This window comes from Protobothrops mucrosquamatus, unplaced genomic scaffold (assembly GCF_001527695.2).
Source record: "Protobothrops mucrosquamatus isolate PMUCROS unplaced genomic scaffold, P.Mucros_1.0 scaffold150, whole genome shotgun sequence".
NCBI classification, from domain to species: domain Eukaryota; kingdom Metazoa; phylum Chordata; class Lepidosauria; order Squamata; family Viperidae; genus Protobothrops; species Protobothrops mucrosquamatus.
Window position 1 is genome coordinate 1,338,870 of NW_015386515.1, and position 17,134 is coordinate 1,356,003.

The 17,134-nt window shown below is 44.3% G+C and overlaps 1 protein-coding gene across 1 annotated transcript in view; it reads left to right on the forward strand.

Annotated features, from left to right (window-relative positions):
- Positions 1-10,881: 10,881 nt before the first annotated feature.
- The window catches only part of ELAVL3 (ELAV like RNA binding protein 3), a 104,125-nt gene continuing 97,872 nt past the window's right edge, over positions 10,882-17,134 (forward strand). The window contains exon 1 of the mRNA XM_015813306.2: positions 10,882-11,037. Within this exon, the coding sequence (XP_015668792.2) occupies positions 10,882-11,037 (156 nt within the window). The remainder of the gene's footprint in view (positions 11,038-17,134) is intronic.

Genomic DNA, 17,134 nt, shown 5'->3' on the forward strand with positions numbered 1-17,134 from the left:
CTAACCTACATCGTCCACATAGGACGACTCGGGAACTCAACTCCTACCCCGGGCAGCTCACCGATCCCCTTATGCCCGGGGGAAAGGTATCAAGCCGTTTGACAGCTGATGCTTGCTGTCAAAACGGCTTTTACACGAAAACAGGCGGGAGGCAGCTGTCGGCTGCGTCCGACGAGGTCGCCTGCACACCGGAAGTCCAATATGCAAGTCTTCTAAGTGTCATCCAAGAATTTTTGGTATGGCACCCAGTTTGCTGATAACTACTAGGATCACATTTCAGTTTTGATTTTCAGATCTTGATACTTTGCGATCTTCTCCAGTTCTCTTTCTTAAATTCAGCTATCTCTTGGTAATGCCACTGTCAAGACTGAATTGCTACAATGCCTGCTAGCTTCATCATCTTGCCAAACAAAAGGGGAGGGAATGGAATGGAATGCCAAGAAACTGTTCACAGACCGTGAGAGCCTGCACCATGCCAAGTTCACTGCCGCAGGTGCTCAATGGAAAAGTGAACTGTTCCTATAACAAAAAGAAATATTACTATTGGACAATGTGAATACCTGATGGGTGGGGAAGCAGGAATCTAATGTTTAACAAAGCAAGTTTTCATGCAGGAAACCTCAGAGTTGGTTTCACTTCTTCAGTTCTGAGATGTACTCAATAAAGTGATGCCTGCTGGGACTTAATTGCCTTGAGTATTCCTTTTGTTCGGTTCGCTAGTCAGATTGTTGACATTAAACCAACTATCCTTAACCTTCACATTATGAATGCAGCCTCCTCAGACACCTCCGAGAGAGCTGTAGCATAGCGATGTCAGGAACTAAGAAAAAAGCCAAGGTTGCAGTGAAGCCGGGAATGATCCCTCCCTGGGAAGTGCTTGCAACAATCCTAGCAGACTTTGAACACAGCCAGTGGTGACACGGTCCAAGGTGAGAAGTTAGAGCAGCCACTGGCATGAGAACAAGGATTTGTGGCTGGATCCCTCTACCCGATCCTGAAGTCCCCATGGACGACTGTCATGGGAAAGGCTGCCGAGATGGAGTTTCCCCTGATCCCACTGGGAATTGCAATAACCCAGGGAGCCAGGTGGAAGACCAGGAGGGCTGCCAAATGGGAAGAGTTAATAGAATGGAAGCCCGCAACAACAGCTCGCAGTCCTTTGGTGGAGTAACTGAGGGAGATGGAAGTGGGATGAAGATGCAGGGAGCGGCATCTGTGAAATCACCAGCCTAAGGAGCCGGGTCTGGAGTTGGCCAGGAATCGACCATCTCGCTCCCCTCTCCATCCCACCCAATGATACTGAGACATGTGTATCAGGGGGCGGCAGGATCCAGGGGAGCAGCAGGCCCCCTCCATTGGCTTCTGGACAACTCCTACCAATTCCTGTGGCAGCGAGAGGCCAAGCTCATACCACCTCACAGGTGGTGGGGGTGCTGCCAGGTTACATGTTGGTCCAGGACGACTGTGAGCCCCCACCTTTGAAAGCCACATTTGACGGATGGACGGAAAAACTTGCCTACTTCCTGAACCAGGTGTGGAACTACCTGGATCAGTATGGAGCAGATTTCCGTGATAAGGGGACAATCGTAAATGCCACTACCGTGAACCTGGAGAAAGAAGCCGCCGAGTGAGTGGTAGCACTCCATGATGAGGGAGCTCTAGAACTAGGAGATGTGGACGCTTTCCTGGAAGGGCTCCAGGCTAGGTTTGGAGACCCCACATAGGCCCATTGGGTGGAATCCAGAATTTGTTCCATTAAGCAAGCAAGTCAAGCAGTAGCTGAGTACATTCGGGAGTTCCGCAGCCTGGCTAGAACACTAAGAGGGTGACCAGAATGCTTACTGGTCTACCACTTCCAAGACAAATTAAACGGTATCAGAACTGCCTGCCCAGGGGATCCTGGATGACCTTCACATGTGGTATCAGCTGGCTACCATGGTAAAGCTGGACCTGTTGGAGTAAAGGCAGCATGCAGCACAACAAAGCCATCCCTGCCAAGGCCAAGAGAAGTGCCTGTCAATGCACAGGGGGGAGGAACCCTTCTGTTAACCACTAGAGAGGGCCAGCATCGCCCCACAAGGGCCTGCTTCTGATGCAGAAAGGAGGGCCATCAGGCTGCTAACTGCCTAGCACCCCAGCCTGTATCAATGCTGAGAGCCCTGAGCCAGCCTAAGCTGAAGAAAACATCAAAGAAGATGAAGGAGAAGACATGGGCAGTGCAACAAGTCATGGGCAGTGCAACAAGTCATGCCCCCTTGTCCAGTGAAGGGGAGGGAACTCTGACCCCCCACAAGCCTGGTTCAGTCTTCTATGACAGCAAGGGGGAAGACAACCTGATGGTAAGTGGTGCCATCACCCCATTAACTGCCCAAGTAGAGGGTTGAGTGCCCCAGTCAGGAGCAAGGGGAGCTTTACACCTTGTTAGACTCAGGGTGCACTCGCTGCTTGGTCAGCTTTGCAGACAGTGGAAAAGTTGCGCTAAGATTTAAGAGACTGAAACAGCCCCTGAAATTTGAGCAAGTGGATGGTTCATTCTGTTTGTTTGTTTGTTTGTGTGTGTGTGTGTGTGTGTGTGTGTGTGTGTGTGCCTGCAACCTGCCTCATGGAGCCAGTGAGCTTAAAGGCAGGGAGCCATGAAGAGACTATTTGGTTTATCGTAATCCCAAAGATGGCAGAGACTGGGGTTGTCAGAGACTGGGGTTGTCATGGCTGAAGAAATGGAACCTGTCAATTGACTGTGGGAATAACAAGTGGCACCTGAGGAGCAAAGTTGAGAAAGTACAGGGGGTGGAGAAACCGCCAAAGGTTAAACAGGGAATGTCAGCTGAGAAAGTGAGAATGGAGATAGTTAAAGCACTAACGGAGAGCGAGTGAGCCGAGCCGAGCATCCCAAAGAAATACCGATCAAATTACTGCCTGGGGCAAAGTATCCCAAACCAAAGATGTACTCAATGACTCCAAGGGAGATGAAGGAGCTCCGGAATTTTGTAGATAAAAATTTAGCTAGGGGCTTTATCCAGCTAGCAAAATCTAGGGTGGTAGCACCAGTGTTCTTCAAGGAGAAAAAGGATGGCTCCTTGAGACTGTGCATCAATTTTCGAGGGATTAATGGGGTTTGCGTGGAAAACACGTACCCCTTTGCCCTTATGAAGGACATGCTGAGGTACCTGTCTAAAGGGAAGGTATTCACCAAACTGAACTTGAGAGAAGCATACCACCAAGTGAGGATTAAGGAGTGGGATGAATGGGCTTTTAATTAGGATATTACCAGTTCCAAGTGATGCTCTTTGGATTACAGGGAGCACCCGCTATGTTCCTGCAGCTGATTAACGAGGTGCTGCATTAGCACCTGTACAAGAGGGTGCTGGTGTACCTGAATGACATTCTCATCTACTCTGAGACAATGGAGGACATGAAGCTAGTGAGAGAGGTGCTGAGGAAACTAGTGGAAGCTAAGCTTTACATCAAGCTATCCAAGTGCGACTTCCACAAAATTAGTCTGGACTACCTGGGCTATTGTATATCTAGTGAAGGAGTGGAACTAGATCCTGGAAATTTAAAAGCAATACATGAATGGGAAGCCCCACAAACTAGAAGGCAGCTGCCAACTTCTACCGGCAATTCATTCCTTCATTCACGCAAATAGCCTTGCCCATTACTGCTAAAGACAGGAGGAGGGCGGGGGCTGAAGCCCAAGCCAAGCCAGCCACTCAATTTGATTATGGAGTCAAATTGGCACCTTTCGAGAGACTTAAATGGCTCTTTGCCGTGGAGCTGACCCTTAGGAATCCAAACCCAGCGGAGCCATTCGTGATCCAGGTCGACTCAAGCAATATAGCAGTGAGGGCCATCCTACTTCAGAAGAATGAGGAGGGGAGACTCCAACCCTGCCCTCCCGGAAACTGACTGACACCGAAAGGCGTTGGGTGATGTGGGAAAAGGCGGCTTATATGGTCCGATGGGCGCTACTGAGTTGGAGACAGTTTTTAAAGGGCAATAGAGTCCCCCCTGAGGTGTAGACAGAACACAAGAATCTAGTGGCCCTGAAAAAACCAAGGAAGCTATCTCCTAAGCAAGTCCGAAGTGCACAGTAGTTCAACCAATTCAACTTTACCCTACGTTACTTGCCAGGGAGGAAAAACTTTCTTGCCAATGCACTCTCCCGCTTGCCCCAATACAAAAGTGCTTGAAAAGGAATAGTTAACTCAATCATCCCCTCCAGGCAGCTGGAAACCCAAAGCTCTATGGGGTTGGGGTCACTGGTTCCTCATCAACCTGCCAATAATGTTTTAACCGAAAACTGAAGGAAGCCCCGAGGAAAGATGAGCAGTTCCTGAATAGGGAAGAGTTGACAGTGAAAGAGGGCCTGGCATGGAAGGGGAATAAGCTGTACGTCCCAGCCAGCCTAAGAACCCAGATCCTGCAAAGAAGCCATGACATGAAAGCTGAAGGACATTTCAGACTCATGAAAATCCTCCACCTGGCCAAGATGAACAAGGACATAGAGAGCTATGTTACTGGATGCACAATATATGCCTCTGCGAAACAATTACTGGGAAAGCCCCCAGGACTGTTGCAGCCAGTAGCCAACCCTAAAGCTCCATGGGAAGAAATCGTAATGGACTTTATCGTGGAGTTACCCGAGAGTTCTGGGAATACAGTGATTTGGACTGTAATTGACTTGTTTTCAAAGCAAGCACACTTTGTGGCATGCCTGAAGATTCCATAAGCCTGAACTCTGGCAAAGTTGTTCGTGCAGCATGTATACCGGCTGCATGGAGTTCCAAGATGCATCATCTCTGACCAGGAGGGTGCAATTCACTGCAAAGTTTTGGCGGGAGTTACCAAAGTTAATAGGCTCTTCCCAGGGGCTTAACTCAAGGTTTCATCTGAGTACTAACAGGGAGGCTGAAAAGGTGAACTCAATGATAGAGCAATATTTACACTGCTATGTAAACTAATTGGGTGAAGCTCCGGCTTTTGCGGAAGTGATGTATAACAACTCAGTACATAGTAGCACTTGGTTCACCCGATTTAAAATAGCTCCAGGAGTACAATTCGTATCTATGCCAGAACCTCCGAGAGAACTTCCTTCCTCAGTGTCTCTAGCTGAGTAGATGGAGACCCTAAAAGCCACTTGGGGGGGGGATGTACAGAAACCTCTGAATAAGGCCAGGCCATACAAGCAACAGGCTGACTGGAAGAGACGTTAGCATTGGGGATAAGGTGTGCTTATCCACCAAGTATCTTAGGTTGAGGCAACCATGTGAAAAGCTAAGCCCTAAATATATAGGGCCCTTCCTGATTGTTCAAATTATGAACCCAGTTACAGTTGAGCTACGATTGTCAAAACGTTTAAGACGGGTCCATCTGGTGTTCCATTGTAGTTTGTTGAAACTGCTTCAAGCCTAAAGCCAATTGAGCACAAGCCTCCTCCTCCTCCAGTTATGGTGGTGGGGAGGAACACTATGAAATTAAGAGAATACTGGACTCACGATTTTTTAAAGGGAAACTGCAGTGTTTAGTACAGTGGAAAGGATACCCCTTAGCAGATGCGGAATGGGTAGCCACTCATAATGTTAGTGCAGACTGATGAATAAGAAAATTCTATGATACATACCCTCAACACCCAAAACCATAATTGAGTATTAATGATTAATGGTGATAATTTGTGTTTAATGTTTTCCCAGGTCTGCCTTTCTTTCGTGGGGTCAACAGGTCAAGATTGAATAGCTACAATGCCTGTTAGCTTCATCGTCTTGCCAAAGAAAAGGGTGGAGGAAATGGAATGGAACGCCAAGAAGCCATTCACGGACCATGAGAGCCTGCACCAAGCCAAGGTCACTGCCACAGGTGCTCGATTGAGAAGTATAACAAAAAGAAATATTACTGTTGGACAGTGTGAACAACCGGTGGGGGAGATGTGGGAATCTAATGTTTAACTAAGCAAGCTTTCGCACAGGAAACCTCAGAGTTGGTCCCGCTTCTTCAGTTCTGAGAAGCTGTACTCAATAAAGTTATGCTTACTGGGACTTAATTGCCTTGAGGATTCCTTTTGTTGGGTTCGCTAGTCAGATTGTTGACAGCCACATCAATTGTCCACACTTTCTTCTTTTCAATCACAGTTGTATCTACTGTGTTGTGAGCCAAGATTTTATCTGTTTTCAGAAATCCCACAATATATTAACCTGCTCATTTCTTACTAATTTGTCAGCTCTATATTCCCACCATTTTTTCATTACTAATGCATAATATTTTTATAATCATTTTGGTGTCTCTATAATGTTGTTTATAATCACTTTGTGTGATATTCTTAAATGAGCTGAATATATCTACTGTTTCTTCTGGTTCTTTGCACAATCTGCAGTTTGAATCATTTCATGATATTTCAATTCTGGCCCTGATTGCATTAATTCAAATAGCTTGCACTTGTGCAGCCAAACACAAGCCTTCGGTTTCTTTTTTAATGTACAAGTTGCAAGCCATTGCCAGATTTTACCTTTATCCATTTTCCCATTGATGGCTTGTACAAATTGTCTGTGTGATGCTTTTCCTTTCCAGCATTCTGTTTGTTTTTTTATTACATTGTTTCAACATTCACTTTGTTTCCTGTACATTTAGTAAGTTCCAATTTTTAACTTGTTCCTGGATGTCTTTTACATAGTCAGCTAATGCATGCTTTTATTCTTTGTTTGTTCTGAAGTAAAGTTCTGCCTCCATTTCTGTAGGACATAGAAGTAGTCCTCAACTTACAACTGGTCACTTATCAACTGTTTAAAGTTATGACACACCCCAAAAAGGACTTATAACCTAGATTTGAAGTTCTGACAGTCAGGCTCCCTCATGACTGAACTTCAGATAGTTGACAACATCACTACATTTACAGCCGTTTGCAGCATCACATGATCACATGACCACATTTTACAACAGCTTTGCTAAGGCAGTACTTTCTTCTGGTTTTCGACAAAACTGTGCCCACAGCAAATCATTGCTCAATGACCATGGCATTCAATTTATGACCATGGCATTCATATAACTACCACCACAAAAAAGTCATAAAATCAGATCAGTCATAAGATTGATCCGTTTTACAACCAATGCAACATACAACCGTAATGAGCAAGATCCATTATGGTTGTCTATCAAGGGCTATGTGTACAGCTTTTTTCCATATAGTTTCATATCATTATTATTAATAGTAGGAGTAATAGTAGTATGTTCTGTATTTCTCAGTGCAAAATCTGTTTCCACTCATGAATGTGATGGGATTCTTGCATATATTACTGATGCATTCAAATTCTACTTTAAGGAACCCCTAAGAGACCAGAATGGATTTTGAAAGGGAAAGTAAATCTACAAAATAAAGAAGGCTAACAGAAAGTAGTCCTGCTCTATGAGCAGACGTTTTCTGATATGGACTATTATATATTTATTTTATATAAACAATGCTAGTTGTAAGTATCCCAAAATATTATTGGTTCATAATCATGAGCAAATGATTAAATTAAATGATTGCTAGAAATAAAAGGATTCAAATAAATTTTCTTCAAAATAAGAGTCACTCACTAAAGAAATACTCTCACTGAATAATTAAAATAAGACTTTTATTTACTATAATTTTGACAGTAATTAGTGAATGCCAATTTTAAACAGATATAAAGTGCATGATTGAAAATAAAAGATAAATCCTATTCTGGGTAAGCCTAAATCATACCAAAACACAAAATGATTATTCTTAAGAACATTACAATAACTGGCTGACCTTTGTATTAGCAAACCATGAATTGAAGTATTCTAATAATAAACTACTATAACTGTTAAAATAAAAAAAAGTCAAGGTTGACTCGCAAGGAGCTTCTTTCTGCTTGCAACTTGACAAAGAAGCTATGTGGGGGGTGGGGTGGATAGGCATGATTGGAAGGTGCGGGGAGCCGGGAGGGAGAAAAGGAAATTACGTGAGCCATTTGCAGCCTGAGAAAATCTTGCAACTTCAAGGTCAGACGCTGAAGACATTTGGAAGGTGTAGACTGTTTTCCCAAAACAAAATGCTTAACCTGGATTGGTGGACAGTGGACAATAGGTGGCCTGGGGAAGGAAAGTGTTTTTTTTACCTTGCTGTGTTTCATGCCAAAACCTTAGGACTGGCTTTGCTTTTTCTGTTCCTATATGGATCTGTCAGTTATACTCTTTTGGCAATCAAAAATGTCCCAGGAGTTTCTTTTGCTGTATAGGCCAACGGGATGCTTGACATACACTCTCCTGGTTTTTTTTTTTAATCACCGCATACAATATGCTATGCTTCTATTTAGTGACACTGGACTCATAAGTTGGCATATTATTATTTGCAAATTATCTATGACTTCTCAGTATTGAGCTCTAGATCAAACCTTTGGGACTTCCTAGAAATCATAACCTTAAAGCCACTAGACCCAAAATCTCTTGGCAGCATTGTCTTAGCTTGTTTCTGGGGGGCGGGGGGGGGGGCGGCGGATGTCTTTGATTATTTAGGGACATGTTTTTTTTCTCTTATGGCTATATGGCTTTGAACTTTGAGACTCACAATTCTTGAGAACATACTTCACACACAGCTGTAGATCTATTTCTTAAGCTGGATGGCACAAATTATCTGTCTTTAATCAGGTGTTCTCCATAAAAGGGGGGACTGTATTTTAAGTCTGCATGTACAGAGGGGTAAGTTGGAGAAGAATGCTGTAGCATTTCCCGAGCAATCTCTCTGTCTCTGTCTCCGTCCCCAACCCATTGCCTGTAACTAATGTCATGAGTTCCATTTCTGTTTCCACTTCTGACTGCTTCCAGCATATTACACAAGATGTTCTGCAGGGATAGAGTGAAATGAGTTAGGAGAAGCCTAATGAAATATTCGCACATATGGGCTTTCAGCCCAGCATCAAATACAGGATGACTTTCTTCTCCCCAATTCAGATAAGCACAGCAAGGCTAATGGGTTTATGTACACCAGTAGGATGGACAGGGGAAATTCTCCAAAGCAAAATTCAAAGACATATTCAAATGGTATTTGGGTAAGATCAAATAAAAAGGGGTTAAAAACATGGTAGTAGCAAAGATGCCAGCCCCCAAAGTGAAGGCTAGATAAGTTTAAGGAAAGAATATAGGAAGCAGACACATTGAGCATGTTTTATATGTGTGAAATAATGGAAGAACAAAGTGGGAATGTTGGCAGGAAACAGACAGCCAACCAACAAGAGCTTACATGAAACAGAAATTAAAAGAGGTAAGTGAAGGGTACAGAACAAACCCAGGAATGCTCAGAATAAATTGCAACAGCAGCAGAGAAGCAGCAGCAGCAGCAGCAGTATTCTCCATATTTTGACTTAGGGAGTCCTCAGTGGAGTGTTTTAGGACAGTTGAAGTTAGATTAACTGACTTTGGTATGTCCAAATTTGCTGGGTTCCCAAATTACAGCCATCTTATAAATCAGATTTTCCCAATCTGGCCAACCAGTATTTGCCAGGTTGAGGAAGGTCAGTAGCTCACTATAAAAAGGTTTGGTTATGAGGGTCCTCCTGAGTCAAGGGCTTTTTTTGGAGGAAACCAACAGATTGGTTACATTGCTAGTTAGGGAAAGTAACTAGGCAGTTTTAGCCATTTTACACTCAAGAAGAAGACTAAATCCAGTTGTCCGAATTGGGAAATAGCTTTCTAATAGCAGAAAACAAGGGCTGGTGCAAAGGGCAAAACCCCCTAGTAAACTGGAAGTGTTATCTCCAACCTGGCCTCTTCCTCTCTTTTCCCATAAAAAAGCAAATGAGAAAGGAGCAGCCAGTCCAAACACTGATTTCCTATTTAAAACATTTCTATAGCTACATAAATGGGAACACTCTATTTAGTGGGTATTCTAAGAGAAAGTTTGCTATGGTTTTTTATTCTGAGGAGGAAAGTTAGAGGCTGGAACAAGTAAAGCCAAAGCTTTGCATAGAGATCCAGGAAGAGACGTCCTCCCCCTGCTGGAGGGAAGTATGGGAGCAGCATTCAATTCCAAAAGCAAACCACTTTTCCTCTGGTATACCTAGGTTCTGGGAGATATTTGGGATGAATCATATTGGGTCCAAATTTAAAAATCACTGAGAATGTATGGCGTTAAATCTGATTGTATGAAACTGCCTTCTCTGTTGGGTATTCAACCATCATATAGCCATAGAGTCCTCTGTGTCTCCATGGGGGTTTCTAGAAAGGAGCCTTCTTCCTTAAGCCCCCTTACCCGAGTTCCTGGTTGGTGGCTAGGCTAATGATTAGAACTGGGACTTTCAACATGCAAAGCATTGGCTACATTACAAAACTGCAGCTATTCATGAATTGCACATTGGCTTCATGATTTACCATATAGCTGGACAGTCCACTGTGGAAGCCTGAAAGAGTCCCCCATTAAATCACAGGGCTTATCTTGGCTACAGGAAATATGCCATCCCTTTCCACTCATATACTTCATTACTCCCAGCCCTTCGGATCAAAATGACTGCACTCTGTGAAATTCTCTCCCCCGAGTTGTTCAGGTCCTCACTCCAGGAGCAGCTGCATCTTGGCAGCTATTGTCACCATGTGCTTGCAGCTGAAAGGGATTTTCTCCAGCCTGGCTGACCGTGATGATTTGGTGGATGGTTTAGGATTGCGGACAACCCATTTCCTCTTGGAGCTCCCTCTTAGAGGATCAGGTCCTGGCTTAAATTCCCACTTTGAGCAGATATGGGAGTAACTCCCTGAGAAGGACTGATTGGAGGGATGCAATCAGTTTTGGTTCCTCTCTGCTGCAGTGTAATCTGTGTGGCTTGCAGATCTTCCCCGCGGAATAGGCCCAGCGCAGCTATAATTCACCGGACGTGGATACCAAACCGTTACCTAGTTATGCATGCGTGCGTGTCTCTCTTCTTCTCTCCCCTGGGACTAAGCGTGATCCTCTCCGTTCCTCTCTTCTCTCTCTCTCCATTAGAAATGGAAACATTACTGAAAATGAGCAGATGTCCACAAGATCCAGACCGATATTTCCTGAGTACAAATGAGGTAGGGGCCATGCCTAGTATTCCTTAAACCAGTTTTTTCTCACAAATGTTCCCACCCACTGAAACCAGGGCCAGTGACCTGGAAACATTGAAGTGGAAGAGACCAGTCCTCAGAGGCCAACAGAAGTAGTGTCTATTTCAGAATGATGAACGTTGGTCCTCCTGGTGGGGAGAAACTCAGTTGTGGGGTACCAGATGGATGGAAACCTCTGGCAGGCAGGCGGTGTGTTGTGTGTGTGTCCTTTTCACTGGCTGTTTTGCATAGAGGTTGATGGGGCAAGTAGGCATTGAAGGATCAGGAGGGGGGGATGAGCTCTCTTGATTTCAGTGGAGAAACGATCCACAGGGAAGCCAAAGAGAGAAATGGATGTTAGTTTTCTGAAAGCCATGGGGAGTATCCCTCATAAACAGGCTGCTCAGTGTTGCATAGCAAGGTGGGAGGGAGTAAAAAAGCGGGGAAATACACCTCTAATGAGACTTTCTAGAAGCAGGGAAGGGATAGAGAACACCTGAAAACAGGTGTCTCCAGAAAACTGAGGGATTGTTGCTGGTGGAATAGGACTCCCAGGTTCTGATCTCAGGTTTGGCATTAGGTGTGCTTGTGTGAGAAAATGCAAAGCGTTTGTACCCTCTAATAGGAAAGGATTATTCTGAGCTTGGAAGAAGATATGATAAAGGAAATTGTTTGTTCATGGGCTTCTTCCATTATTATAAGGACTGCCAAGAAAACAAATGCCCTTTGCTGCTACTGCTGTATTCAGCCTTCAATCCCAATTCAACAATCTCTTGGTGAGATTAAACTAAATAAGCTTAAGGAAAACAATATGAATTAGTGTGTTATAGAACTTATATGGATAACTCTTGATGGAAGACCTCATTTTAAATCATAATTCAGCTGCTGAATCATGTGCTGGGCCTCTGCAGATCTTTCTTTTCAGCTCCAGTTATTTTGTCTGTAAAGGGGAAATAGAAATATTCATTGCCTTATAGAATATGGAAAAATGGAGATAATGACTGCAAAAAGTGCTTAAGAACTGCTATATAAATGATAGCCAGTTACTAAGTGAGGCACTCAGCTGAAAAAATGTATTCACTACTATCAGGAGCAGCAGCAAAATCTTGTTGCATGGAGTACTTCTGTGGAAAAATTCCAGATATATCTTAGAAGTAGCAGACTGGGGGATGGAGGGTGGGTCATTTGATTGGTGCTTCAGATTTAGCAATGGACTATTTTTTTCCTGTAAAATAATGCTCAGGTTAGTCCCATTCCTAAAATTTGGGGGAATATGTGACAAGTCAAAAGTGCCATCTTTTGAATCAAAGTAGGTCTGTTCTTCTGTGGAGCAATTTTTATTCTGGAGAAAAAAAAGTAGGCAAAACGTCAGTTCCAGGTCAGGAAAAAAGGGAAAGTTTAAGTGACAATATAAGATCAAAACCAAAATGGCTATTATTCACTCCATTCCCACCAACCTCTATGGATATAGGTGGTGGGTTTCTATTTTTCAGCCCAAACAGTTCAATTTGATCTGGTGATCATGGAAGCATATTTTGAATACACTTGGAACCAGGCTAAATTATGGAAGAGAGATTAATAATATTCAAAGATCTATAAGGAAATAGATTTCAGAAGATAAATAATTCAAGAAGAGCTTCCACTAGGACAAAAAACAACAACAAAAACTGAAGCCAATAAGGGCATGACTTCAGATAATATCCTAGATTAATTTTGAAAAAAAAAATTTAAACCTGATTTGTCCTTGAAGAGGACACCACTAGGAAGATCCAGAGTTGTTTGCTAGACCAGGGCTTTTCAACCTTTTCACCCATTGTACCACTTTTAGGATATGGCAACATCCGAGTACCACCAGTCGCCTAGCAAGGTGTCAAAAACTTGGTGACCAAAAAAAAAAAGGAAAAAAGTGATAAAGTACAGGTAGTCCTCGACTTACAACAGTTTGCTTAGTGACTGTTCAAAGTTACAATGGCACTGAAAAAAGTGCCCCCCAAGCCACAGCCGAGCAAGACACCTGCCTGCCCACCCGGCTGCGCTCTTCCTCCTGTCCAAGGTTTTCATTGTTGTGAGCATTTCTGTTGAGGATTGGCAGCGGGGGTGGGGTGGGTGTTTGGTTTTTATTCCCCCCCGTCTGCTGGGTGGTTGCAGCAGGTTTTGGTCACTTCACATGACCCTGGGACACTGTGACCGTCATAAATATGAATCAGTTGCCAAGCATCTGAATGTAAATCAAAAGACCCTGGAGATACTGCAACATTCCAGCTGATCGGCACTTCTTCTGGGCTCAGCAGAAGCACCAGGATCAGCGCTGAGCTCCAGCTGGATCCTGGCACTGATCCTGGCGCTTCCACTGAGCCCTGACAGTCCCGAAGAAGCACCGATCAGCTGGAAAGCGGCACTGATCCTGGCACTTCCGCTGAGCCCTGACATCCCTGCAGCTCCAGCCATCTCTCACTCAGGCTTGTGTGGTGCTGCCACCAGTTCAGCTCATTCCCCTCCCCCACTACCACTTTTCTAGGATGGTTATGTACCACCTGCCAGGTGCCAATGTACCACAGGTGGTACCTGTACCACTGGTTGAAAAGCCCTGTGCTAGACTACAAAGTTGAAAAAAAAATATCCTGGAAGAAGTCTGCTTATAGTAAACCAATACTATTGCCATGAAAAGAGCATGAATATGTTGCCAAAATTAAATCGAACAACTCTATTTTAGAATCTACAAGAAATCTGCTAGAGCTTGTTCCATAAAGAAATGGAGATTTTACTATAAAGATCTGGCTCAAATTCTCAAGTTCTTTGTGTTGTGTTGGTATAGAGCACTGTATGAGGGCTCCAGGTCATAATCAGAATAGCTCTTTTATAAAGAAGAAAAGGATAAGAGATGGAAGGAAGGACAAATCTGAAGCTACTCTACAATCCTAGACTTATCTAGAAGCAAATTTGATTGAACACAATATGACTTTAAGTAAATATTCAAAGGATTACACTAAGTAAAAACTGTGGCCAACTTGAAATGTGTTATTTTTGTTAACTAGGCCTCAACAAGTTTAACTTTAATTCTCCAATTATTCTTATGCCTGGCTCACTGACTTCAATTGCAAGAAGCAATGTATTTGGAACACACAAAATGAAGTCTACCAGCAGGTTTCAGAGACACCAGGTGTCTATGTGTACTATTGTTGGATTAAAGTCTTCATCCTGGTTCATCCAAGCCGGGGATAAATAAGCAACATGGCGACTGCTTTGGGAAGAAGGTTACAGTTTATTGAAGAGGCAGAAAGATGGTTCTTGCAGGAAAGAGCAGAGGGAAGAAGGGCTGAGCACATGGGTAATAGGTTTTTATACCCCCTCTAGCCTTTTGTTTGGAATAGGTTCCTGTTCCTGTGGCATGAACTTTGAGGCTATTTCTGAGTGTTTTTCTAGGCCTTGATATGCGAGCGGCAATGCTCTCTGCCCTTGAGGCTCGAGATGCTTGGCTCTGGCGGGAAGAAGCCTTTGAATGGCGGGAGGCGCCTGTGACATGAGACTGTTGTGACACGCTGGAATGTGCCTTGGAGATGTGGTGAAAGGATGATGCCCTTCCAGAAGCATGGGATGGAGCCACGTGCGACCGTTGGGACGGTGCGTGTGAACGGCGGGAAAATTCAGACTCTGCCCTGTCAACCGGTCTGTCTCTCGGGCGAGGCTCGCATTCTGGAGGGCGTTGTGGGCTCTCTAGAAGCTTCTTGCGTTCCTCGTTCAGTAACCGAAGACTTTGCATGTCGCGGTCGACTTCTGAGTCTCTTAATTGCTGCTGGATGTCCTTGAGTTGCCGTTCGGAGTCCATCCATTGTGTGAAGGGGTCTTCCTTATCACCTTCCAGTGCGTGAGCACGTTCGGGGGAGAGATCCTCCTTTTGCTCTAGGTAGAGTTTGTGCCATTTCTCCCAGCATCTTTCATGGCGCTTGTGCACAGTGTGCCATTTCTCCAACAGGTTTGCATGCATGGCTTCAGTTGGCGTTCTTTGTTGTCTCAGATCATAGTGACTCTGAGACGTCTTTGGTCTTACTGAGGCTTGAGCTTCAGCTTCTGTGTACAGGTCAAGGGAGGCTGTTTGCGGTGCTTCTCCTTGGCCGTCTGGTTGGGGTGTCTCAACTAGGCTGGTTGGTTGAACCCCTTCATCTAGATCAATGAGCCGCTCTGCCATGGTTAGGATGGGTTCAGTGATCTTCTCAGCTATGTTGAAGCAAATTTGAAGAACTTCTCTCTTTGACCACTAGGGGTCGCTACTTGCCGATCAGCTTCAGAGGTGCTGTCTGTGGGTGGAGGTGCCTGGGTGCGTTCTCCTGTGGTTCCTAGCTATTTAGAAGCAAATTGGATGAACGTCACTTTTTGACCACTAGGGGTCGCTTTCTGCAGATCAGCTTCAGGGGTGCTGTCTGTAGGTGGAGGAGCCACTGGGAGCGTTGTCCTGTGGTTCCTAGCTAATTTGAAGGAAATTGGATGAACTTCACTTTTTGACCACTAGGGGGTCGCTATCTGCGTATCAGCTACCGGGGTGATCTTCTTTCGAGGTACACCCTTTGTCCACTAGAGGGCTTTCTCTGGGCGTGATTAAAGGCTCGCGTGCAGCTCCTCCTTTAACCACTAGGGGACGTCTGAAGAGAGGTCAGCCAAATTCTTCCTATTACCACGTACCTGCTAAGGCCACTGAGAGGCATGAACTCCCACCTGGTCGTTAAGTTGCAGGCTGGAACACACTGGGTATTCAGCTTGTGATAATAGGCAAGGATTGATGGCTATGCGTCCTTCTTCTTTGTCACTCAAAACTGGGTGAAAGCTCTAGTGGTGGTATAGGCTTGATTGAATTAAATTATCAAGTTGTTGTGATGTGAAAAGGAGAAAAAAAAAATTTTCCGAGGTGTCACGTGCAGATTGGCCACCAGGGGGCGCTGCTGCCCTGCTAGTGGGGCTGGTTGTGCCTCCGCCTTATTCTATTTCAACCGGTTGAAATTCCAGGCATTCCTAAGGGGTGAGGGAGTGTGGCATCTATTCGCCAGTATTGAGGCTTTATGACGGAGAGAGAGAGTGGCTTAATGGTTTAATTGCTCTCTTCCTTGACGACCAGTTGCTAAGGTAAGTGAACAAAGGGACGGGAAGAATTTTATTGCTCTGGAAAAAGGCTCCTTAAGCTAGCAAACTCATGAAGAAGAAGAAGACGTGTTGTTTCTTCGTTACTCTTTAGACATAAAGACTTTAAACACTCAAGTTTCAAATCATTGATTTGCATTAGACAGAGTGGGAGACAGGCTTCATTATTTCAAGCAATGAAGAGTCGCTTGGTAGTCTTAAACAGTTCTTTGTAAACGTAAATAGCTCTGCAGGCGAAAGGGGGGGGAAACAGCCCACACTCTTTGATTTTAGAAACGCAGCCTTCACAGGCTGGTTTTGTTGTTTTAAAACTTGGCTTGCAGAGATGACAGCAAATCAGCAATACAATGCCTCTAGATCACACCTTCAGTCACTTCTAGTTACTTTCACATGCAAGAGAGACTTTTCTTGCTTCTTTAAAATGTAGATCAGAGGAAAATTAATCTCATCAAATTGCTATTGCATGAGATCAGAGGAGAATTAATATGTCAATTTACTATTCTGTTTCTGGACAGGAAACTAGCTTTATTCCAGTCTTTAACAGATAGATAACTCAGAAGAACAAACAGAAAATATTGCTTTTATTCTGGGAATCCTAGACAAAGACTTACAGTTTGTAGAGATGCATCCAAAATAAGATTTAGCAATCTGGTTGTCCCACAGGTAAATTGACATTAGATTTTCCCCTCTTCTCCCAAGCGTCACATGGTGGGGTGATCGTGGAGTCTGCAGCTGTGTGGCTGCATGTGTTGCCAAGGAACAAAGGGACTAACGCCAGGCCAGTGTCCAGGGATGCCTTTGAAGCTCCGCCCCCTGACCCTTGCTCCCTCCCCTTGCCGTTACATAGGGATACATAGAGTTATACAAGATACATAGAGTTATGGTAAACATAGAGTTATACAAGGTTAAATGGATCTATGATCCAGAACAATCCTATTATCATATCCTGCTTCCC